The following is a 24,816-nucleotide window of genomic DNA, read 5'->3' on the forward strand; positions in this document are numbered from 1 at the left end:
TAAATTAATATGCTTGTTTATTCAACGTTTTCCACTGATTTTGGTTTATTCATAATCTTGTATAAAAATTCATTAAAAACCTGACAAGCGTTTGTAGTCCAGTGTGTTTCTAAAGCCACGTGGACTTTGGAGTGCATGGAGAGGCTCCCTGCATGCTTTCAGCCGCAAACAGGAAACAATCAAGACCTAGGAACTTGCAAGTATAATAAGAGCGTGTTAACAGTCTTTTTAGGCACTGAAGTCTCTGGAGTCCCGCGTCAGGACTCGGGATGAAGGATATGTTGTTTCTTTAGTTCACTGCTTGAATGGGTTTAAGACTACGTTATTCACATTAGCACTTCCAGTCGAATTGAAACAGAAAATAAATACAAGTTCAAACGTGTATCGTCAAATTAGAGCGTTACAACTGTCACTGATTCAGGAAGTAAACAGGGCTACCACAGCTAACAGGACATGGTTTCCCAAAACGGGGTCAAGTACATTTCAGAATAAAGACATCATGAAGGCGTGTTGGAGACACAGATATATCTCTGGATCTAAGGGGAAGGGAACGAAAAAGCAAACATGGAAATTCTGAGGCCAATTCTGATTTAATACAACGGAACAAAATGCTGATTGTGGTTTATTACTTGGTCCCATAATGCTTGGTTGAAGGCTGGCTGTACAGCCCGTAGAAGTCAGGGTGCCTGGCTGTCTGTGAGGCTTCCATCAGCCCCCTCAAGGGAAAATGCTGCAGTGGCTGGCTCGCAGGCAGCGGGGCGTGTGGGGGAAACTCCTGAGAGGTCATTGAGGGGAAGGAGTCCGACGCTGGGTACGGAGGCCGGGCACGAGCAGCGGGGGCCCCGGAGCAGCAGCAGTTATTCAGAGTGCACATCAGTACTTTCCTCCCTTCAAACATGGCTTGTTGCGAGGCACCTCCACTAGGGAAGTGGGAGGGGGAGAATATGGTCCCTGAGTGGTGGCTGGAGCTGGACCCTAGACCCACCATGTGATGGGCTGAAGGGTCAAGGAGTCGGCTGTGGCCGGGGCCAGCGTGAGGATTCTGGGAGAGACCTTCGGAGGAATACATGGATGAAGCACGATGGCTCTGGTCAGCTAGAAAGGGCTTTTTGTAGAGCAACGGTGGAGGATCCTGGGAGGCGGAGTTTGCTGTGTTACTATCCAAGAAAGCCATGCTGTATTTCCTCTTCTGTAGTCCTGAACTAGTGCCCATGTGGGAGCCAGCAGAGTTGCTGTGAGACTGCACAATCTCAAGAATGGGTGCCTCATTGAACGGCTCTGAGGAAGGGAAACAATAGTTACATCTCAGTTAAACTGTTGTTAAATATCTTAAAATACAGTTTTTGCTCATTCTAATCTAGTGATTGAGACTTTTTTCTTACCTTCCAGCATTTTCCGCAGGTTCTTTTCTCGCGTTGAGAGTTCGGATAGCAAGTGATGAGAGTGTAGTTGGCCCACTCTGAGTGGAGGGATGGCACTAGTCAGGTGTGAGTTTGACCTTAGAAAAGAAATACATGTGGTATAAAGAGACAGACACACAAAAATACCGTGGACCAGATTCAATAAGTCTCTTGCACCCTTGGTGGAGAAGCATTTTGCAGTACAATACGTACAACAGTGACTTATAAACCTCTCCTAGTTAGAGTAGGATTATGCGTATAACAGGAATAGAACTTGTGCTTAATTCCACATTCTTCTTTATTTAATCATGTTCTCTGCAAAGGTAACATTTGCATTGACAATTCTCTGGTTTTAAAACACAGGTGAAATATTGAATATTTAACTGCAGTTAGGTAGGTAATATACTTTTTTTTTTAATGCTTAATGACAGCAGAATAAGAATCAGTGCATCATGGGCGTGCATGAAAGCCACGGTTTCCACCGATGCGGTACAAAAGTACATACCCTCGTGCAAGACCAACGGCCCTATATTGTGGGCTGTAATGTGTGCAATGTGTATTCCTTTGGAAAGTATCAGTCAAGAGAAAGACAGATATAGAGAGAGCATGTGTGACGGTGAGTATGAAGTCAGCAGTAACGTTATAGCCCCGAAGTCTACAACCCCTCAAGACCAAAGCCAAGTTCCTGTTCCTTGCTTGCTTGCTAATTTAAGTAAAATGGGTTAGCCCTGAACTTAGCCACAATTTAGGCTTAGGCTCACCTACAGGTTGGCCACACAGGATGCTTGTTTCGTGTGTGGCTTCTGCTTTGCTGAGCTGCTGCTGCTGCTGCTGCTCACTCGCGTGTTTGTGCTAACTTAGGTAGCGTTGCTGCAGCAGCACGGCTCTTGCCTGCCCTATCTGTTTACATGGAGTTTGACTTTGATAGTTAACACCAAATATGATAACTTGACTTTCCTTTTCCCCCCGTTTAAAGAGCGGGAAAGCGTAAGAGGGAAAGAGAGGGAGGGTGGGAAAGCGAGAACAAAGAGTGTACAGGAAGAACAACTACAGTTTACCTGTTGCGTGTATTGTCTTCATATCTGTGACATATTCTACATATACAGACATTATGAATGTAGATAATGGGACGGTGCTCATGACGCGGTAAAAATAAGCAAGACTCTGAATCTCTTGGTGAAGCGACGCAGAACTCATGCATCCAGTGGGGCCGGTCTAACCTGTTAACGTGGATGCTGAAATGAAAAGCTAGAGGTAACGCCACACAGCAGTGCTGCACATGCATCCAGTGTGCCCAGCCCGTTACGGTGGACTGACCTCGAAGGCGGACTAGCTATTCTCATTTAAGCAACAAGGTGACAAGCTCCTAAACACTAAATACTATCAGCAAACAATGGGGTGAATCAGAAAAGAAATATAAATGCTCACCTGTCCATTAGCAGCTGATAAGGTTTTGTGTTCTGAAAAAGACAACAAGACACACAAGGCACTCACTATACTGTGTATACTGTCAAACACTTTAAGTTGGTGTATCTTTATGTGTGTTTCCATTGCTGCACAGACATATTCGGATGTGGGAGACATGGAAAGAGAGGTGCAGATCTGTACCTTCATGAAGTTAATGCTCTCTGATCTTTGGAAGAACGTTTGCACTGAGCTCAGGAGTTTCTCCGCTTGCTGCCGCCTCTCGTTGAGCTGCAGAACCTGCTGGGAGTTTTTCCTCACGTACACGGTGAAAGTGTTCTCCAGCATCTGCACGGTTTCGGCCTGGTTCGCTTCGAGCAGCGCGTGCATCCTCTGGTACTGGGCTCTCACACGCTCCTTCAGTTCAGACACTGCGTCCTGTGGATGGGGGGACACATGCACAAGGACAATTACAGCCACCTATTTTACATGTTAAAGTCAGGTTATTAGCAATGGAGAGAAGAAGAAAATGACAATAGCTGTGTAATGTCTTTGGTGGCTCTGGAGGAGCTTTCATCTTGTCAAAATTCAAGCTGCATCTGTTTTAACATGTCAATCGGTATGACTTTCTTAAGGATGAAGAAGTCCAAATTCTCTGATTCCTGCTTCTCAAAGTTTTACTCCACTAATTGTTCACATTAAAGTATGTTTACAGGTCTTGGGGAGTACTGCATGTGAGACAAAAGGAGTAAGCCTTTTGGGCCTCCAGTGATGTCACTCAGTGGATGTTGCATTGTGGGAAATGCAGGCATTAGGTTTTGAGAGGCCAGCCACTGGTCTAGCAATGCACTCCTATAACACTGTGGCATTTGTTATTGACAACAAATCAAAATTCATACAGCAGAACCAGAGATATCGCCATTTCTATTCTAGTGTTCTTCTTCCTTTTCAAAACTTGGAGCCTACATTACCCAAAATGCAACTTAGCCACTGAGTGACATCACTGCAGCAATTGATGAGATTACATGCAGCTTCCTCTAGAGCCACAAAAGGCTTTATACTATTTATTTAACATATGCAGTAGCATTAGCCTTTCAATGTGAATATTTTCTGGTTTCTTTACTTATGACAGTAAACTGAATATCTTTGGGTCGTGGACAAAACAAGACATTTGAGACATCAAGTCGGGCACTGGTAAAATAATCAACAATGAAAATAATTGTTAGTTGCAGCCATAAACACAATATACTTTTGATTTCCTCAAGTTTGACCATTCTGTCTTTAATAGATCTCTTTTGAGTCCCCCGAAAAGGAATATTGAATACCTGGCGCTCCAATTATAGCTAACACCATTGCCTGGTTTATGGATAACTGTAATTCATTAACACGAGCATTTGAACTACATAAATCACCTTTAGCACCATTCAGCAGAATTTAAAACCTTGGATTGCAAAAAGGAGTATTCATCGACAAAGAGCAGTGAATTGATGCGAAGTACATTTTTTCTTCATTTTGTGGAATCTATCACTTTCTTGTTCAGGACTGAATTCAGAAAGTCATTTGTAAAATGCATTTTCCCCCCTAATGCACTATCCGTTCAGAGCCAGAGATGAATTACATTTTCTTTTCAATTTCCAGCAGCGAACAAAAGTCGGGGTCATTTCATTATGGCACAGCACAGACAAAAATTACAGCACAAAAACCCCCACATGATGACAAAGGGCTGTGCTGACAAAAGTTCAGAATGTAAGCATACACGATGTTTGTGTCGTATTGTACCTTCATCAGCGTCTTGTTTGACTCCAGCTTGGTGAGCTGCTCATCGATGTTCTGAACACGACCTTCAAGTCTGTCTTGCTGCCTCATTAGCATGGCCTGTGGAGAGATGACATGCGAGAGATGGATTAGACAGATGGACCACAACACAATGCACTGAGAGTAAAATAAATATATAACTGCGCACTGTGTGTTAAAACTCAGGGCTCTGCTGTGACCTCAGCGAACCTGGGTGCTTTTCATTAGTCACTAAGACAACCTCCTCCACAATCCTGATGAGACGGAGGAAACAACAGCTGCCAGCGACAACCACATGCGTTTATCCATTAGGGGAGCAGCAGCAAAGGCAAGAAAGATTGCACAAATCCATCTCTGAATGTTTCTAAGTTTATCAGCGACTGGGCAACAGCAAGTGAAGTCCATTGTTGGGACCGGCCTACCTCCTCTGTGGGCTGAATCAGCTGGTAAAAAGAGCCAGTAAACATAATCCTTCTCCATTTACTGCAGGAGAAGGAAATCAATCTGCAGTCACAGGCTGACAGCTAACTGGGAACCGGGGAGGGCAGGTACGCTTTTTAATGAACTGTTTCTGCATGGGAAAAGGCACCATGCCCAAATAAGAGGGAACCCGCTGTCATGGCAACAAAGCCTTGTGTATGTATTTATATGTGGGAGCTAATGTGTATGTGAGGGAGCAGGAGGGAGCAAGAAGCGGGGGTGTCTCTCTCTACCCCTCTCTGCTTTCTCATTTTGCCACATGCATTGCTCCCATTGTTTGCATTGGCCTCTGTGTCAGTGACAGATTGTCATGTCTGTGTGCATAACGCAGGGGTCGGCTCTCTCCCTCCGCATGGGTGTGCATGCAAGAAAAGGGAACGGCAGGAAAGGCAAAGTGCTGTGGGGCTCTGCTTGCACACATGCCAAGAACGGACAGAAAGAAAAGTGAGAAAGACATAGAAAAAGAGGGTGAAACCAACAGAGAGAAAGTTTGAAGCGAAAAAGAGATAGGGAGAATGAGGACATTCCTGCGGTCTCTAGTGAGCGAGTTTCAGGGTAGCTACATTGTGGTATCACAGCAACAGGCCTCTTCAGCTGCTTACAACACTCATGGAGTCTTTATGTACAACAACTGCCCGGCCATTATACTATACCACAGTGAACACTTCCAACAGTCCATCTAGCTTCAAAACAAAACAGCAAGAAGCCTGTGTACAAGCAAAACATTATCTACACATAACTGTTTGCATGTTCTTTAAATTTGTATTTTTATATGGACAAGTGCGACGATTGTGTTGCTTGTGAAAAGGCAGAACAAGTTTGTCTTCTTCTGTTCATGTCTCACAAATCAAGACTTTGATTATCATTCATTCTTTGGACAATTGGCAATGAAAGTACTAACAACACGACACTCCTTATTCCTTTTATAGTGCACTATATTTACTGTCTAACATGTTATCTGAGTGGTTGGCTTATGAGTGCGTGAATTTATCCACTGTGGTGTTCTCAAAAGTTCCACAATTGGATTAGAAGAAAAAAACTGTATGTCCACCAATTTCTCTAAGCAATCCCATGATTAGATTAGATTCAACTTTGTCATTGCGCACAGTACAAGTACAGAGAGAACGAAATGCAATACTCCACATTTTAACGAAACCGAGTTATTAGTGTATTCATTTGAACAAAATCTCCGAACTTCTCCAAGTACTTTTTGTGCCTTAACGCAGCCTTTTCACCGTGCGTGCTATGTAGTTTTTGTCACGAACGCAGGCACCTTTCTTATCATGTTGTCAGATACCATGTTGTCGGCAAAAGACATAAAAGGTTCACAAGGTTCAATTAATCGTCATTCTACAATGCAGGGTTGTACAACGAAATGTACGTCACCTTTTGTTGCTGGGCAGCTAGTGTACATTGAGCTGATCAAAGCTTTTTGTCGAGCTGCCAGCTCTGACGGGAAATGCTGCTGATGAGAGCGCTGAGTTAGAATCAAATCTGTAAAGTTACTATGAGAACATAAGACTTAAACTATCACCTGAAAGACACGAAGGACGGGAACTTCAGGGATGGGTGATAATTCTGTGTTGATTTATCTCCAAGCAGCTCCACTCACATTACACAGTCATTTGATCTGTCGTTCATATAACAATACTGATCAGTGCTGCTTTAAGTGCATTTCCAGTAACATGATCATGCATTAAAATCTGTCTCCATGTTGCAGTGTTGACTGTCAGTGTTAGTGGGTGTCCCACTTGGGAAATCATGAAGGCATTTTACTTTGTGGTTAGTGATACTGAATACTTTACAGTGTGAGCACCAGAGATGGGGACTAGTCTGAGCTGTTGAAGCAAGCCCAATGTCATAAAATGCCTAGTTATAAAGGTGCTGGGGTGGCAAGCATGCATTTAATAAATGTAAGTTGTTAAATTTTAAGTTTGAGGGATGCAGTTGATATCTACACTTGCTTAGCAAGACGAGCTTAGAAACGTTCCACTTACTCCTACCAACTCTTATCAACTTGTTTGAAAAAAAATACATCTGTGTGTTGGTTGAAGACTGATCATAAATCGTATTATTTCTTTCTTACCAGTTATTATTGGTTTATGTATCAAATGACCTTTCAATGGTATTGGAGGTAATAGCAAATTCCAACATGTTGTTTTAAACTTTGGTGGTGAGCAACGTTTTTGTTTAGGTGAAGTTTTGGACCACTGATGGCACTGTACAGCAATGTTATGATGAGTAATTCCTTGTAATGCTAGTATCACATTTCTTCATCATTCATATGACGATTGTGGATTTATTAGGACCAGCTGTGCTGGCTGATATGTTTGTGATAAGATATGTTTGGTGACAGGTTGGCCGTTTCATTATAGCATGCTTAGTTCTACTTAATACATCAATGATGAGGACACACGTGCACACAGTGCTGTGGTTTTTGTTAGTTGGTGAAGTTCATCTTTGGGAAAATTGATCAATAAAAGAGGAGAGGAAGACTACAAGACAATTTAAACGATGCATCAAAGCCAATGTTTTCGTATACAAGCATTCATCAGGTTTGTCAGGATCCTAAAGACACACACAATTAGACAATCTTTAGCTTTGTTGGCTAGAAACACACCTGTACTACATCTCCACAGTACATCTTGCTTACACAAGCTGCTTCAGTTAAACAGTCCTCTTCAAACAATCTGATATCAACCATAACAACTGACTCTGCCCTGTAAGATCAGTTGGCAACAACATACATTTCATCCAGTTTTTTATGTCCTGTGTGCACAACATTTAAGAACTTCTTAGACAGCACTCTTGCATTCATGATCACCGTCTTTACACGATGCTTTTATACATTTAGTGTGACTTTTGTATTGACAAAAACAGGAGAGAAGACTTTGTTGGGTTAATCGCAGCATGATTGACTTTATGTAACTCGGCTTCGCATAATGGCAACAGCTTTTCTGTGCACGGATGCTCCTGCTCAACAACTGTCTTCCTCATTTGTCATGTTTCCTCCAATTCCCCTCTTGTCTTCTTGTGTGCTTGAAATAGCATAAGGGGACAGGAGGGAACTGTCTGCTTGCTGATCTCTCTGTAGCAGCGTGAAAGCCTACCTTTATCAAGATTAAACCCGCCAATGATCACTTTCCCCACTGTCCTATTTAGGCATCCAGACACCCGCGGGTTGCCAGGAAGCTCATGTTTAAATGAGGAGCCTCAGGCTCAATGAACAGAGAGCCTCTTTCACAATCAACTGACAACTATTCCCCACGTCTGATGTCAATGGACTGCCCTCTGCATTCTGGGGAACTGACTCACTCCAGCCCAGATACAAGAAACTGCAGACGGCAGAGCTTCCATGAGCGACGGTTTCCTGCTGAGGTGCCTGAGAAAACCAAGGTGAGGTTGTGTGGGAGGGCTCCTCCTCCGCCTGTCCCAGGGACGACATTACTATTATATTACTCTTCCTTTCTCATCTTGAAATTACAAGCTTGCTTGCAAAAGGTTACTCTAAAATGCTCCTGTGAGAGCCAAACATAACCAAGATATGAATGTTTCCTCTTTGTTTATCCCAAAAGCAACATGAGTGCTGCCAAGGGAATTTAAAATCCTTTTACCAAAATAGAACCATAGCTCTGTCAAGGAGAACAACCTTTCAGTAAGTAATGGAGAGAAGCCACTCAGGCCTCAAATAACTTCAGCAAATGACCCAGCGTACAGGAAGCCTAACTTTTGCCTTTTGCCACAATTATCCATATAAGAGAGAGTGCACCCCAGCAAGGACAGTGTTAATCTGAGAAGAGCCAGGACCTCTGACTCCTGGATAACTCCATTTAGCCTGTGAACATACAGTAGGGAAAGAAAAGAAAGATGGGTGGGTGTGTGCATGTGTGTGTGTGTAGGGAGAGCAGCTGTGGAAAGGGCTGAACAGACATCTTTTGTCCCAATAATAGCTCCGAAGCAGAGCAACAGTTTGCGCCGAGGACTTGAACAGATTTAGAACTTTGTGATGTTCACACTGGAAAGAAAACCCGTCTGCAACCTTCCCGAATGGAATAATACGATCACCGAACCTATCAACAGGACCGCAACACGGCAGATGCTAAAACTAATCTGATTCTCACTCCCGCCCCTCCACAGATGGGGAGGAACAGGGAAGAAATGCGTATAAGGCAGCGTGGGCGGTTGTTTTTCGCACCTTGCCACTTACATTAGGCTTGTGGAGGGAGAGCGAACTCAAAAACAGTAAAGAACTAATGAGGAAAAGAAATACCGCCATGACACGCTGGCTTCATGCGGGACACATTCCTCCATGCATCCTGAGGTCAACCCTGCCAAGACACATCATAAGTCATTTGTTGTCAGTTATATTAACACACATGATGTAGAATCTAGCCTCGTCTCCCAGAGCATTTCACTACAAATGGTTGAAACACAAACTTGTCTTCACATATCGCCAAATTTTCATCTCAACGACAGTCGGTCAGTTCTTTTATCAGTCCCTAAAGTCTTGCCAGTGTGCATTTCCTCATGGACTAAACCTGAAAAACAATCATGGTAGCTAACATAAACAAACTACATGTGGATCCACCCCCACTGCTCCGGGGTCATCATTTCCGGTGGATGCAGATTGCATCACAGCACTTACCGGAGGGCACAGGGCGCCTAATGTGAAGGCGTGGCGGGGTGGAATGTGTGGTTTGATCAAGGTTAAAAGCAGTCAGTGACGTATGTCTGCATGTGTGTGCATGCATGTGTGTGCATGCATGTGTGTGCATCCACCCCGAGTGGTGGCTTTCACCTGTCCAGTCTCTTCACATCAGATAGGATAAAAAGGAAGAGGCAAAGAAAGAAGGCCTTTATAGACTGATGACCTGAAAGAAATGTTTGCTTCATTGAAATTCAAAGAAGAGATCACTCGAAGAAAGTGCATCTATCAAATCTTTTGACAGTCAGCTGATAATTCAAGTGAACAGGCGGGCAGGGGGAGCGTGTTGTGTGTGTGTGTGTGTGTGTGTGTGTGTGTGTGTGTGTGTGTGTGTGTGTGTGTGTGCGATTTATGTACCTGCATTTGTATGCGTTGGGTATCCACATCGCAGACTGTGTGTCTTTGGTTAGTGCAGTGGGAGATGCAGCAGAACGGACACAGAGCCACCTGCTCCTCCTCACAGTGGAGCAGCCTGTACTCCTCGTGACTGGGACAGGTCCAAGCGCTCAGCTCCTCGGCGTCGACTAACAGGTGTCCCGGGGCTGCACACGGCTGCTGTAGGTGCGTCTGGATGTGAGTTTGGCAGCAGGGCTCCTTACAGCGCAGGCAGACCTTCCGCACAGGCAGCGGGGGGCCTCGTCTGCAGAGGACACAGTGCAGCACAGCGGGGACTTTCTCAGTGTTCAAGGCATTGAAGCGCTTCACTATGTTGGCAAGCTTGAAGTTCTTCTCCAGTGTGGGTTTCTGGTCGTAGTCATGGTTGCACTCGGGACAGCGGACCGCAGCGCTGTCTTTTGCCCAAGCCTCAGAGATGCAACCCTTGCAGAAGTTGTGCTTGCATGGCAGCTGGATGGGTTCCTCGAAGACATTCAGGCAGATGGGACACAGGAGCTCCTCTTCGAAGCAGTTCTTCCAACTTGCTTCCATGTCTTCAGACGGATCCAAACTGATGGGGAGTGACAGAAAGGGGCAAAATTGAGAATTACTCTCTAAATATGGGATTTCTGTGCTCTTTTGGGAAACCCACAGACATAGACGTAATGAAAACCAGGCTTATTTCTACTCTACTTGCGCAGAAAGATGTGGGCAAGCTAACCCACAGGTAAACGCGTATGACAGGTTTATTACAATAACACAATTAGCTACAGGAGCATTAGCAGGGTACGACTAGCTGACTTGAGAGGAGCAGGTAAGATTCAGTCAAGAGGAAAAAAGAGTGAAACTTCGACAACAAACTCAAAACTATTGTCACAATAAAAAACAATTCACATTACGCTCAATGACAGAATAATATGTGGCTCGTTTGGGGAATTCACAACAGGACGATACAGGCAGTGGCGTTGAAGAGCAAGTGACAACTTGCTCCAGAATAACGCTTGAAACGGGACTCGGTGTATTAAACATCACACCGAGCGCCGCTGACATTTAATTTAACACGACGACACTCATGCCCACTCTCATTAAAGCGTTATGCCACTCAAATTAAACACATTACACGTATTCTTGTGATAGAAAAGCAGCGTTACCAACTATTTATTTTCCATGTCGTCGGCACACTCCGGTGCACCTATAATGCCGTAAAGCTTCGCGCATCCAGCCCCGCGATGAGATCCAGCTCCTCCGGGTAGATTACAGCAGTCTGTCCGGCTCACCGCTAAACACCGGGGTTTTTTTTTTTTTAAAATCAGATTCCCGGCTGTTACTCGACCGGTTTCGCTTTCCCGTCAACTCTTTTGACGAATATTTAATGGCAAGTGCGGGCAGACTGTGTGACTCGTCGGCTGGGAGCTCACTCAGTGCTTTCACACCGACTGCCCCCCTCCGATAACGTGACCCGTCACACAGTTGATAAATAGACGGGGAGGAGCCGAGAGGAGGCCGGCAGCCAGGCAGCCAGAGCGGCAGAGAGGCAGAGAGGCAGGGGAAGAGAACAGCCACAGCAAACTCTACCGGAGAGATTGTTAAATGACCAGGAGACATTCTGTGTGTGTGTGTGTGTGTGTGTGTGTGTGTGTGTGTGTGACCTGTCATCCTGTGCACCACTGGCTCCTGTAAACTGGAGTGCCGGCTGGATGACTGGGTTAGAGGCCCCGAGGGGCCCATGAGAGGGTGACTGCATGAGGAGGAGCACTGAATCACACATGGAAAAAATATGCAGGCTTCAAGACAGTGTGACCGCCTGCATTTTGTGTGGACAAAGCATTTTGGGTTCCCCTTTCTAACAGAGCACCCCTTTTTAACCTATTTAAACGTTGTAGCTGAACAAATACGGCTATATTAGTGATTGCTATAGTTTTGTTAATAATTGATAACTATACAAGAGTTGTAAGCCACCAATAAGAACAGATCTCTGATAACTCTGTGGTTTGTGTTTTTTTTCTCACACCCAGCCAGACATTCGATTTGTCTTTTTGCTAAGCGTTAATTACTAACTAGATTAATCTGTCAGAGCAGAGCTGCCCAGCAGGGCCCGTGGCCAAACCTTGGTCTGCCCCATGGCTTGATTTGGCCTGCTGGGTGTTTATTTAATTTTCGTTTACATTACTTATAGTATTCTTAATCATCGTATCTTATTTTATACTAATGTATTCTTTGCTTTTTATTGATGCTTATCTCTGTTGCCTTTTGCTGCTGTAACAATGTAAATGTCCCCATTGTGGCATTAATAAAGCATCTTATTTTTTTGTTATCTTTTATTTATATTGTTTTAAAAAGATATATTTGATCAAGTGCTGTGCATGCTGTTTTACTTTTGGTAAGGTAACTGCTCAATAGATATGTAAAACCCCTAATTATTAATTGTTTTCATAATCTGACCACAGCCAGCAGGAAATCAGTTAATTTAGGTAATTAGGGATCTTAATACCGTTTTGCATCTGATACAATACAATACAATACAATGCACAACAATAGAACACAGTAGGTGTTAAGTTTTAGCCTGTGACCCACCCTGACATTTCAGTTTTGGCCCTCGAGGGGAAAAAGCTTGGGCATCCCTGTGTTAGATGGACCTGGGGCAAAGATCTTACTGACATCTCCATCTAATGCCCTCCGAAGCAATGTATGCAGGGCCAACAGCACTCCCATGTTACAAAAATGCTTAATTTGTGTTGGTTTCTGGTCATTTGATGTGAACAATGTATTATAAAATATGCACTATGTGGTCACAATATGTGTGTATAATATCTGATACAGAGTCCATCAGCACAGCAATGAGGACATCTGTTAAAGGCGCCTTCGTGTTCGAGTGGCGATAACGATAACACGCAGTGAACTTAGGACTAGAGGGCAACTCAGGGTTTGTTGCCCTGGGACAGTTGCTCTCATTGCCCAGTTGGTATTCCACTTCAGGAAGACCACTCAAACGGATCACTCACCCTCTGGGAAAGAAACATCAGACTGTATCTCGTCAAGCGAGAGACCCTTATATATTACTTACTGGATGACCAAACATTGATGTCACAGGTCTATACATAAATAAACAGATAAGTGACTCAATTCATTTAGTCCAAATTTCAATAAGTACCAAAACATTTCTTCTCAGGCAAAAAATGTTTAGTTAAGTCCTTGGTTAAGGAAAGTCATCTCCCAAGTCACTTATAGCTTGACTTAGGTACTAGGACTTAATCAGGTACTAAGACAATGTATATGATGTTATTGACTATAATAACTATAAAAGCTTTTCTTTTTCTTAATTTCTTCTCAGTCCAAATAATACCACCATCACTTTTAAGCAGTGAAATACTGATAGCCACACACAAAAAAAACAACCTAAAAACTAGAAAACTTACCTGAAAACATAAAATGTACACACACAAGTCGAGCCTTGAGTTATTCGTTTTCCATCAACTCCAGTTGGATGTCATCAAAACAGTGACTCATGTCTACTTGATTCTGATTTACAATGACTAAAGTCTGTATTTCTGGTGTTAACACCCAGCTGAGTACGTTTTCACAACCCGGCAACCATGACCAGCCTCTACTGGATGTATGAAGCATTAGTAAATAACGTAGCGACCATCAATAATGGGGATAGTTAACCCTTCATAAAAGGAGTATATACTGTACATTTCACTATATATTCTTGATGGGAAATTATGTGCTTTAATATTCTTCATTAAATAATCATCATAGCATTATATGCATGCATTTTATATTGTATATGTATTTGGATACCAAGGTGCTTTATGTATGCATTGGCAGAAACAAAAAAACATAAAATATATCACTGTTTCTCAACATAGTATTCTATATTAATCACACACAAAGGGGCAGTTGTGGCTCAGCAGGTAGACCGGACTGTCCAGTTTGATTCCCAGGTCCCCTGTCCACATGTTCATGTGTCCTTGGCTAAGAAACTGAGCCTTTAATTGCTCCCGATGGATAGGCTTTTACACTGTGAGAATAGGTGAATGAGAGGCTAACTGTTAAGTGCTGTGTTTGAGAAGCCTATACAAATGCAGTCATATCACTTACACACCAAGTCTGTGAATGAAATAAGTTCCTCTGTTATTCTGCAGTTTTGCAGCTTTATTTGTGTAAATATGTATACTCTTTAATGCACTTGGGATTACAATCAGCCAGTTCAATCAATAAGACAGTACTTAGAAAATACCTGCCTAAACTTGAAATTTGTCACTCTGGACAAAAAAGACAAAGAAATATAAGACGCCATCACATTGCAGAAGAGCAACTCTTGTAAGAAAAACACTGTAGTACAAGTTTTTTTTCTCTGTTTTAGTGTTAAATTGGAGTGCAGTGACAGTATCAGAAAAAAAGACAACAAATGCAGCATCATGAGAGCTGTATGCAGCATTAAGTCAACAGAGAGTATGTGGTCCTTTTCAACTCAAGGCACTGAGGAATTTTTCTCTGACTCATTTTCAAGCAGGTCCTACTGGTAAAAAAACAAAACAAAACATAAAACAAAACACCACATATTTATGTGGCCACTGGAGGCAACACTTGACAGGCCACTGAACAGAATATCTCAGTCTTTGAACATTTACAACGGACTCGATGTATTACATTTCGAAACTTTAAAACACGCAACAACATGCGTAAAAAAAAAAACAGGACAGGTTAAGAAAAGGTGGTTATACCTGCAGCATTTGCCAGGTATCTAAGAAAACAGTTCAGATGCTGGTGTGGATATCCCAGACAAATAGGCAGTTGTAGTTAATCATAGTCAGCCCACCTATTATGACTTAATCATGACACATTTGAGACATAGAACGTTTACCTTTGGTATAACCACAAACACGTAAGAGAAAAATGTCCAGCATTTGTAAATACTATACACATGAGCTCAATTGAAAAAAAACATGGATAAAAAGCTCCAACATGTGACTGTTCTGTCCTTTCTAAGGCCAATGGAATAAATACAACTGATTTGAGCACAGCCACCCAGTTATAGTTTGGAAACACTGTTTGGTGATCACAGGATGCAAGCTCATCCGTATTAGTGACGTATATTTTGGAGCCGAGAGCTTGGCAGGACATACTGGAGGAACATCCTGTTTTGCCCTACAGCTAGTGTGTCACCTTTAATGATTGTTCTTACAGGTGGAACATCTGGACAGGCTGGTTCCGGGCTGATTTGACCTTCTCAAAAGCATTCACGCTTCAGAGATATGTTGTAAACAGTGGGGCTGGTATGAGAATGCAGTAACAGGCAAAAAAGTGTTAAGATCATCCCTCGGAGTGTCTTCAGGAGTGTTACAGAATGGTTGTCCACTGTAGGAGTGACATATCTGTGGGCTGCATGTCCTTGGTGGTCCACTCTGGAAATGTGTATCTGCAGGTGTGTATGTTGGTATTTTCTAGTGATTAAGTGTCTCATTGCAGCGGATTATCAAACACAGAATCTGGTAGTACAGAGATCTTCAGCTTCTTTTCAGGCCAGCTGTACTCCTTTGGTAACTTTGTCTATACAAAGAGAAAGAACAGACATGGTGAAACATGCAGGCAGTTGAACAAAACCAAACCAAACTTAAAATACAGGGGTTTCACTTGCCTCCTCACGAGTGTTTAGTTCCTGTAAATCCCCAAGCATCTGCTCCACAAACTCTTCAGTCAACAATATCTATACAGGAAGAACAGAGGGTCAAATAAAGACATTAAAAAGGAAAGCGAAACATGGAAACTTTCACTTTAAGTATGAGTCCGTGTGTGTGTGTGTGTGTGCACAAGTACCTGAAGCCAGGGGCCATGGGCCGCATACGGATGCTCTTCAGTAGCAAAAGCTCCTTCAACTCCTGTAGACACAAATGTAATGGCCGTATCTCCGTTGATACTTTTGTAGGTGAAGTGTCTCCCATGGAGCAACCGGCCCCTGTGAAAGATCAAACACAGGACAGTTTGCAGTAAGTAAATATGTTGAATTCACCTGATGAAGAAAAACAATGCCAGGACAAAAATGTTGGAAAATATTATCATTATGAGAATGAAACTTAATGTTCAAAGTTTCTTCATTTGGCTTTAATTCTAATTTGACTGTATTTCCTTGAGTAATTGCCGACATTTGGAAACAGCGAAATACCTAATAATAAAACAGTTTCAGATTTTTGGTTTGTTTTTTTATATTTACATCGGCTGTCATTACAAGGATTTAAGTGTGATAGAGAATCTTTACTGGCAACTAAGTTTGTCAACTCGATTTGATACTTGCGTGAAAATAAGCTAAATAAAGTGGCCTTGTAATCCAATCAAAGACTTATATCAGCCTTAATTAATTACCAAGAAATATTGGTTAACGGTTAAAATTTGAATTAAGTCTATTTCTAGTTTGACAGAGATGGAATGTTCACCCATTTCCACAGTCTGTTCAGACATCGAAAGTCACATAATTTGTAGGCAACATTTGACAAGATCAAGCCCCATGCTGGTATCACATAATGGGGCCATTTACTCCACTTTCTCATTGTCAACTCCCTGCACACAAAAGCGCTATCTATCAACTAACTCTTTCATTGTTCTCTGCACAGATAGAGATCACATAGAGCAGGTTTATCCTCATCTTATTTCCCCAAAATGTTGCAAATAAAACCAGTCCAGATTAGCCATCAGCCACATGTATGTGAATTTTAGAAGACAAAGAGCAAACCAGAGAAAGCCTACACACAGAAAAAGATGTTGAGATGCTGCAAACTTCTCCATTTGTTTTGTCACCACGGCATGCATTGCAATTCCATCTTTACACCTCTTTTTTGCTTTTAAGATTTTCCTGATGTCTGTGGAACCTAAATTCACGAGCTAGACGGTGGCAATTTGGCTAACTTGTTGAGGACCCACTGAATTTAAATTTGCAGAAAAAGGGAAACTTCACTAAAAATCCCAGTTTTAATTCCGCAAACCATGACGATCTTCCTTTTAAAGCTACTTCCTATCGATTGACATAGTTCTGGTGTAATAGGCGAGCAGTATAGTGAGGGGGCATTGTTCCTGTGCTGCACCAACTTCAGTGACTCAGTTATGGTGTCAATGTACAAACATAACCTTTACTAACTTCCTTAGTAAGTAGCTGTTCATGAAGGAGGTAAAAAAAACAAAAAAAACAAAAACAAAACCCATTTACACAAAATGTGCCAAACAAATACAGAAGGACCACAGTCAGTCAATATCCTGTAAGTAACATATGTCCAACTGTAAATCAGAGTTTTATATTTACACACTTGTTTCACTTTGAACATGTTTGGCTCACTTAAAATAGCACTGGACCTATTAAAGCCCACTCCTTGGAGTTGCTTCACACTTCAAACTGACATCAAAGTGAAAGTAGGTGGAGGAAATTTTAAATCTGGGGCTGATTTGCAGAAAGCCCCTTTTTAACTTCAAGTTATTTGTGTCATATGTGTTTTTGCTGGGGTGTTTTTACTAAAGATATTCTACCACACCCATCCAACTCAAATGTTTGGACTATTTTTCATCGGCCTATCTTTGGGGCATTCCAAAAGGGTAAGTGTCATGTGTGGGAGGAGGAGAGAGAGAGAGAGAAAGGTGCGGTACCGCAGGCAGAGGGGCAGCAGCGTGCCTGACTCTTGGTTGAATTTTAGATGGACACTCTCCAACTGTCGCGTTCGTACCAACTCGTGTGGAACGATGGCCGCTGAGCTCTCACTCTCCAAACTGTCCTTCCGACTCCTGAGAAACCGAGGGAAAAGAACAAAAGAATGATTCAGGAAGTTTGATAAGGTACATTCAGCATGACGTGGAGGAAGTGTACGGAAAAATATTTCACAACTCCTAACACAGAACTGTTACCTGATTCTGTGGAAGAGAAGAGACTTCTACAGAAAAGTAGCAAGCACATTAATGATAAACCGCCATGTTGTGCTAGTATCTTAGAAACAATGGCGAGAACAGTTCAAATGTTAGTTGTGCGGTGAGTCATTACACACATTGGAGGGAGTTGTCCTGGTGAAGCCTTTGGGATGAGCTGAACCAAGACTAGTGTGTGTGTGTGTGTTGGTGTGTGGGAGGAATACTCACTGAGGTCTCTCATGGCTCTGTCTCTGGTTGTTGATAGGTGGCAGCGCTGCCTTAGTGTTAAACTCCAGTCCTTTTCTCAGGGTCTCCCTGATCTGCTCTGTGTCTGACAACACACAGACAAAGATCAGCATGAAATGAGAAACATTGTGTACCGATTGGTTAAGTGTTCTCGACTCTTTTCATTCCTTTAGGACTTTGCGTACCTTTGTCTGAGAGCCTCCGTGGCTGTGATCCTATGCAGATGGATCGGCTGTCCTCCTCGTCCTCTGGCGGTCGACTCAGATCGTCCCACACACACTTGGCGCTGACCCCACTCAGGTTAGAGCCCTCTGTCTCGATGCCTTGGTCCACTCTCTCCTGCTTAGATGAGCAAGAAATATACGCAATCATTAACACTAGCTCACATGAGGTCCAAATTTTAAGGAACAAAAAGAAACTGCATGAGGATTCATGGGTCAACAGGGGGTGCCAAATACAGACAGAGAGCAAATGGAGTCATTAAAATTACACTACATTATCTATAAAGCTCTCTTTAAAATACCTTGTAGATATAAAGGTCCCTTGCCTCCCATATCCAGGAGAAAACCTTGAGCTGCGATATAAACAGCTTTCTTTTCTCTATCTATGTTTATATTAGGACAGTCCTTTGGGTCACTCTTAAGTCAACTTTTCCACCCATTTTCCTTTATTGACCAATGACAAAACTCCACACTAAGCCATTCCTACAATATAATAACAGCTGGTGATGGTGTTACACAGTTAGTTGAAAATGTAGCATCATAATATTATTGGAGCTGTATCAAGGCTCTCGAACACAGAGAAAAATATGTCTTTCTAAAATGTGTAATGAGCCACAAGCAGCTGAGGAACATACTACTGCTCCTTGTTACACACATAACAAATACAGTATTGTGCACTAAACTGAGTGTACAAAACTTAGTAAAGCCTTACTTGTAGGTGTGGATCAATGTCAAAAATGGTCTCCCCTCTCCTCATGTCTGTGATCAGCCAGGGGCCACCAGCTCTGTACACAGGGCAATCATCAACACGAGTCCAAGAGAAAATTAACCTCAAGTTAGACACACAGAGTTAATAAATTAACAAGTAACACGCTCCATTTGTCAAATTGGCTGCATACAGTTTCTATTGGAATGGCGTGGATGTAACTGCATTGCTGTATGCACAAAAAAAAGACAGGTAAGGACTTGAAGCCTGTGTCAAATCAAGTTGAAAATAAGTCCAAATCTAAATGATGAGTATCCCCTCACATACTAGAAAAGGAAGGACATTTACGTTCCCACTACAATCCCAAGCTATGACGCAGAAGTAACCTAGCCCGGTTTGACTCATGAACAGTCACCTGTGAAACAAAGCAACAAAATAAAAGCTGAGAATAACACAGCCCAACATGTATCATTTTAAAATGTAAAACTTTGCTTCTTTATCCAACATGTTCTGATAAAAATTTTGCTCACACTCTCACTCCACGCATCAGCTCCAGGATGCCTTGGCCATTCCACTGTTGGGCCGCCTGTAGCTCCTCTGTACATACACCCACAATCTACAGGAGACAGTGCAGAGAATTAAATGGCATGGTTTACAGACTAGTTACCTGTTGAGTCCCTCTTATTACTGTTGCTGTTCAATCAACAAACTTCATTTAACTTACTATAAGAAATGACGAGTGTATGCACATTCATGGGCGCCAAAGATCTATCATTTGACCGGACAATAAAACAACTTTTATTATTCGGTAGCTTGCCACGTTGCCATGTTGCGATCAGATATTTGAACTGACCTGGAGAAAGCTCACTGTGCCAAAGGGAGTATTAACTGGTTGCATCTGTGGGTCCTCTGTCAGCAACATATGCTGGATACGAGATTCACTGTTGTCGAGCGGACTGTGCCACGATACGTGGTCCCCACTACAAAATGTGTTTTCTGTAAAAGAGCAATTAAAATGAGACAAGTTTTAAGTTATCTAGAATACACACTGTGTCATGACTAAGCTTGTGCCTTCAGCCAACAGTGGGAGGCAGTCCTTCTATCCTACTTTTCACTATCTGACAGAACAGAGTTGCAGAAGGAAAGTTACAATAACAGGAAGGGACATAGATCAGCCAGAAAAAAAGAGAGAAAGAAAAACAAAGACCCAAATGTGTGAAGAAAAGCTTAAAAACACTGTTTTCCATGTGAGGAATGTTTCTGCTTGTGAGGTAACATGCTCCAAGTCCAGCCTCGCTGCAGGAGAAAAGCAAGGGGGAAGATGGCCAGGAATCAGCATTCATTTAGCTCAGGAGCCCAGCCCACCCAAGCGCAAATTGACCCCAGCTGGATAGAAGAGAAGGCCTGGGCGGCGAGGAGAGCGAGAGCCTGGAGAGAATAGTCCTCTTCTCTTTGTGCATAGCTTTTTAATGTCTCCTCCCATTCTCAACCACACAATCTTGTGAACATTACTTACGCAACTGAAGGCTTTTTTTTTTTTTTTTTTTTTAAAGTAGCACCGTTTATACCCATTACACACAAGGTATACGCTCACACACACTACCATTTTAATGGGATTCTTTTCACAAATACAAAGGGAAAGAAAGAGGAAATTAGACTTCCTGTCAATACCAGGAGTTCCAACAAACAGAAATGATGTGGACTAAGTGTCCGTGGACACAGCTGCCTCTATCAGACTCCTGAACTCTATTCTCTTCAAATGTATAACACATTCTTCACTTGGCAACTGCAGCCAGAAGAAAGTTATTCTATCAAAACCTTTGCAGATATATCATTTACCAGACTATTAAAACAAAATGTGACCAAATGGAACACACCAATTGTTACTCTTTAACAAAAGTTTTCCAGGTGAAGGATGACGAATGTAGAGCTGCAAAAACTTTTTTTTTTTCATCTCTTTGTCTTAAATTCATCGATAAACAAATGAAACCGCTCCTCCTTCAAAATGCCAAACATTACATAAAATGACACCGACATTTCCAGGGCACAAAGAATTCTGTGAATCCTCCTTGTTTAGTCTCACTGAGCTTAAAAAAAAACAAAAACCATGAAACACCGAGCTAGCTTTACGCATTATTTCATGAGTTTAATTTATGTTAAATCTGAATAGTTCACTTATCAAAGAGGACTTTTGAGAGTATGCATTTTCCTTTAATCCTTTGTCAGTACTGCTGCAAAACTGTCAGTAAATTTACAATTTGTTTCACAATAATGAGATTAAATTAGTTTTTTTTAAAGGTTGCTCGACGGCAAAAGTACATCGTTGTCTCTCTGAGCTCTTACCTGACTGGAAAACATATCGTGCCAAGCCTTGCATGAGTTCAGCTGGCCAAGTTGGTGGTGCTGTCTCTCCCATCTCTCTTTTGAGTCTAAAGGTGAGCTCAAAGCCAAACCCACTGGGTCCATCTGCCCCTGTGAATCTAACACACACACACACACACACACACACACACACACACACACACACACACACACAGTGGGAAACAGGGAAAACAAACCTTCAGAAGCTGTGTTTTTAATCTTTTGTTATATGCATGAGGTTTTCTCAAGATAAACAGCATGCTGTAGAATAATAGGGGATCAGTAGGTGTCATGTCAGTCAGTGGGTGGTCAGATCTAAGTAATGTTTACTTTACAGATTTGATGTGATGCAAAGATTTCCAAGAATGTAAAATGAACTGAATTCAAAAGATCAGATCAAGAAAGTGAACTGAACTCCCCCCGAGGGACTGGAAGTGAAGTTCTTGCAGTATATACTTACTCATGAACTCTGTTATCCCCATACAGGTCACTCAGTCCAAAGCTGACATAGTGCCAATGCTCCTGGATGTCCTGAGCTGGGCAGCCCATGCTCCTATACATACTGATGTAGTCTAACGGGTCTGGTCCTCCTAACCTGTGAGAAGCATAAAACCATCGGCCATGTCAAAAACTGTTTTTGTTAGCAGTGGACTGTGTTTACTCTTGAGTACACCTATGTTAGCTTAGCTTGGAGGCTTTTATTTGTACAGAAGTAGTTAGGTACACTTACATGAAGGTGTTTTAATTGAGCTTGTATAGTATGGTAGCGTTACTGCATTCTTAAACCAACTTAAACATAGTTGCAGACAGTGTGGCTCCGAGGTGTAGTTAGCTGAAAGATTAGCTTAGCAGCTAAGCTAACTGTTGGCTAGCCATCATCACTAGCTACGCAAAGTTGCTTCACGAATTCAGTGCCTCGTTTATAGATGTGTCAAGCCGGCAACACAAGAAAAAAGTACCTACCAATATTTTACTATGGCTGTAACTTGAAGCGGGTTAGCCTGCTCGGGGTAAAGTCTTCTACACTCCCCGTAGATAGCCTGCAGTCCAGGGGGAAACAGCGGCACCAGCCCGTGGGCTTGAGCACCACTGTTAGGCCGTACCTCATCCATGCCAAGGCCTCGAACAAATCTGTTTATTCTGTTGAAACAACGTATATGCAGCTATCTTCTGTTATCCACCCCCAGTCAAACAAAAACGGGGGCAATCTAAATCATAAAGGCTCCACACTAGTGAGGTTACGCAAAGAAAAACAAATTTCACCCCGGTCGTTGTGCTACACTCAGCAGGGACACAGCCTGTTGCTCATCCTCTGCAAAATCTACCCAACCATTGGTTGGATGAGGATCGTGACGTCCCTGACTGACGGCTACCGTTAACCAATGGAAAATGAGAATACAGGCCCCTACGAATTTGTAGATGATTATGATTGGCACACATGCTGTCAATCCGACAGCGGGGAGATGTGATTTCAGGGTTGGGACTTCAAAGTTTGTCAGGGGGCCAAATGATGGAGGTAGGGGCCAAATGGGTCTTTGAAGGAAAGATTATTTGATCAAGCAAATCAATCTGAAGTACAATTATTCAACCGTTTTAAGTGAAAGTATATAAGTATCAGAAAAATGTTTGATTTATAGCCATAATCAGCAAATCAAAAGTTAAACATTTCCTTCTGACATGTAGTGTTGTCAACTGCTAAGCAGCATAAAATGTTCATTCTCATGTAAAGTTCAAGCACCTTAAAGCAGTCCTTCAGTAAAGTACTTTAGTGAATGTATTTAGTTATTGGCTAAGGCTATTGTATTAAATAGCATTTTGACTTTTCCATCCACAGATTGTTTAGCCTTTTTAGTTCACTTTATTATGTTTCATACATTAAGAAAGAGAGCATGTCCAGAAAGCATTACAAATTATATTTGTAGTCCTGGTTGCTGGTAAACATGTCATTCAAAAAAAGTATAATCAGTCAGAGCCAGTGACATTTCTTGTAGAGTCAAACCGGGCACGTTTTGAATATTGATATTTGTTTAGTAAACAATAGGCATAAGCAGACGGTTACATTATGAGGAAAAAAACAACATGATAAGATGAGGAACTTGAGTTTTTTTTATGATAACTTCACAGATAAGAGATAATGAAGGTGCTGTCATCTCTTTCATAAGACTGAACGCGATAAAAGAAAAATGGCAGCACAGTGTTTTATCAGCCAACAGGTTTCCGGCTGTGCAAAGATAATTCAGACTTCAGAGTGTCAGCCATTCTTCGTACAACTATTCTTTACGCCATGATTTGCTCAGGCGATGTTTACCTCACCCTCCTCATGCATGATAGCAGCCAAGTCTTTCTGTATTTCTTACCCCCAAACAGTATACTCAGCTATAACTAGAGCCCTGAGGCCAGGGACTTCTCTACTAGACTCAACTATGGACCCTCTCCTATAATGCTGTTAAATTAATCTGGGAGGTGTGTGTGCAAATTCAGCAGCCATGGCCGCTCACGGCTGCAGTCCCAGAACAGGACTGACAGCTTTGCCACCTGAAACAGGTGCTTTCTAGGGGGAGACTGGAGAGGGTGTAAAGTCCTGTCATGGAGCTAACAGAGGTTGTCTGAAAGGTCCTGTGTACAGTACATGGCACATCTAAGAATAACTTTGAAACACTTCAGGTACCTCAAAAGAACTGCTTTAAACCAGTAATGGTGTGCTGATTGTGCCTTCCCCTATTGAAAGTCCATATGACAACATGCCATTTTGTTTTTTCATACTTCAGCAGTGGCAGCTGGAAATTTAATTAGATTTTTCATGATATTGTAATTGAAAAGGATGTTGGCTGTCCTACATGATCATATTGTTTATGGCTTTCTTAGCTGACTGCCTTCAGCCATGCTCGAGATGTAATGGCACTAGAGTCGAGATAAGACCAGAAAAAAAAGAGGTCCACGTGCGTGGGCTAAGTAAGTGTGTGGTGGCCATTTTCTTTCTGAAAATCCTTTTTCCTTGTATGCTGTCGCTATTTCTTGTAAAGTGCATGACGTAGATGTTGCGGTGTTTTAAATGTCAAACAAAATGTGATTAGAGTAAATAAAGTGCAGAGGAAAATAGTTTGGTTTGGTTCACTTTATTAACAACATGCAACGTAACATCAGCTTGGAGAAAAATGTGATCAGTAATTTTAATGTTTATTTTACTCACAAATGCAAATGCACTGCTTCTTCATCATTTGAAGAAAGGTAATAATA

General features: G+C 42.2%; 2 protein-coding genes across 3 annotated transcripts; both read right to left on the reverse strand.

The window, feature by feature from the left end:
- Nucleotides 1–11,618, reverse strand: LOC115597182 (E3 ubiquitin-protein ligase TRIM8-like). 2 transcript variants are annotated; one of them, XM_030442930.1, is made up of 7 exons: nucleotides 11,314–11,618; nucleotides 10,141–10,729; nucleotides 4,584–4,679; nucleotides 3,009–3,242; nucleotides 2,829–2,860; nucleotides 1,383–1,498; nucleotides 1–1,278 (listed from the first exon to the last, which is right to left on the reverse strand). In XM_030442930.1, exons 1-7 carry the CDS (start codon nucleotides 11,325–11,327, stop codon nucleotides 626–628), a joined length of 1,734 nt encoding a protein of 577 aa, XP_030298790.1. In that variant the 5' UTR covers nucleotides 11,328–11,618; the 3' UTR covers nucleotides 1–625. The 2 variants fall into 2 exon arrangements, with proteins under 2 accessions (XP_030298790.1, XP_030298791.1); XM_030442931.1 differs by having other exon boundaries at nucleotides 11,310–11,618.
- Nucleotides 11,619–14,292: 2,674 nt separating this feature from the next.
- sufu (suppressor of fused homolog (Drosophila)) lies at nucleotides 14,293–22,919 on the reverse strand. The gene is made up of 12 exons (XM_030442533.1): nucleotides 22,543–22,919; nucleotides 22,040–22,174; nucleotides 21,562–21,698; nucleotides 20,072–20,214; nucleotides 19,749–19,834; nucleotides 19,225–19,297; nucleotides 18,477–18,633; nucleotides 18,274–18,376; nucleotides 17,791–17,925; nucleotides 15,979–16,117; nucleotides 15,800–15,868; nucleotides 14,293–15,711 (listed from the first exon to the last, which is right to left on the reverse strand). Exons 1-12 carry the CDS (start codon nucleotides 22,689–22,691, stop codon nucleotides 15,622–15,624), a joined length of 1,416 nt encoding a protein of 471 aa, XP_030298393.1. The 5' UTR covers nucleotides 22,692–22,919; the 3' UTR covers nucleotides 14,293–15,621.
- Between the last annotated feature and the right edge of the window lie 1,897 nt (nucleotides 22,920–24,816).

Source organism: Sparus aurata, chromosome 15 (assembly GCF_900880675.1).
Source record: "Sparus aurata chromosome 15, fSpaAur1.1, whole genome shotgun sequence".
NCBI classification, from domain to species: domain Eukaryota; kingdom Metazoa; phylum Chordata; class Actinopteri; order Spariformes; family Sparidae; genus Sparus; species Sparus aurata.

What these genes read in the sequence shown, in the direction of transcription:
- LOC115597182 (XM_030442930.1), bottom strand. An exon ending in AGAGCATTAACTTCATGAAG is followed by an intron (nt 2,861 to 3,008) that starts GTACAGATCTGC and finishes TGTCTTTTTCAG; the next exon opens with AACACAAAACCTTATCAGCT. An exon ending in CCTGCGGAAAATGCTGGAAG is followed by an intron (nt 1,279 to 1,382) that starts GTAAGAAAAAAG and finishes TCCCTTCCTCAG; the next exon opens with AGCCGTTCAATGAGGCACCC.
- sufu (XM_030442533.1), bottom strand. Translation starts at nt 22,691, where the DNA reads ATGGATGAGGTACGGCCTAACAGTGGTGCTCAAGCCCACGGGCTGGTG. An exon ending in CTGATGCGTGGAGTGAGAGT is followed by an intron (nt 19,298 to 19,748) that starts GTGAGCAAAATT and finishes CCCTGTGTACAG; the next exon opens with AGCTGGTGGCCCCTGGCTGA. An exon ending in ACGGAGGCTCTCAGACAAAG is followed by an intron (nt 18,377 to 18,476) that starts GTACGCAAAGTC and finishes GTGTGTTGTCAG; the next exon opens with ACACAGAGCAGATCAGGGAG.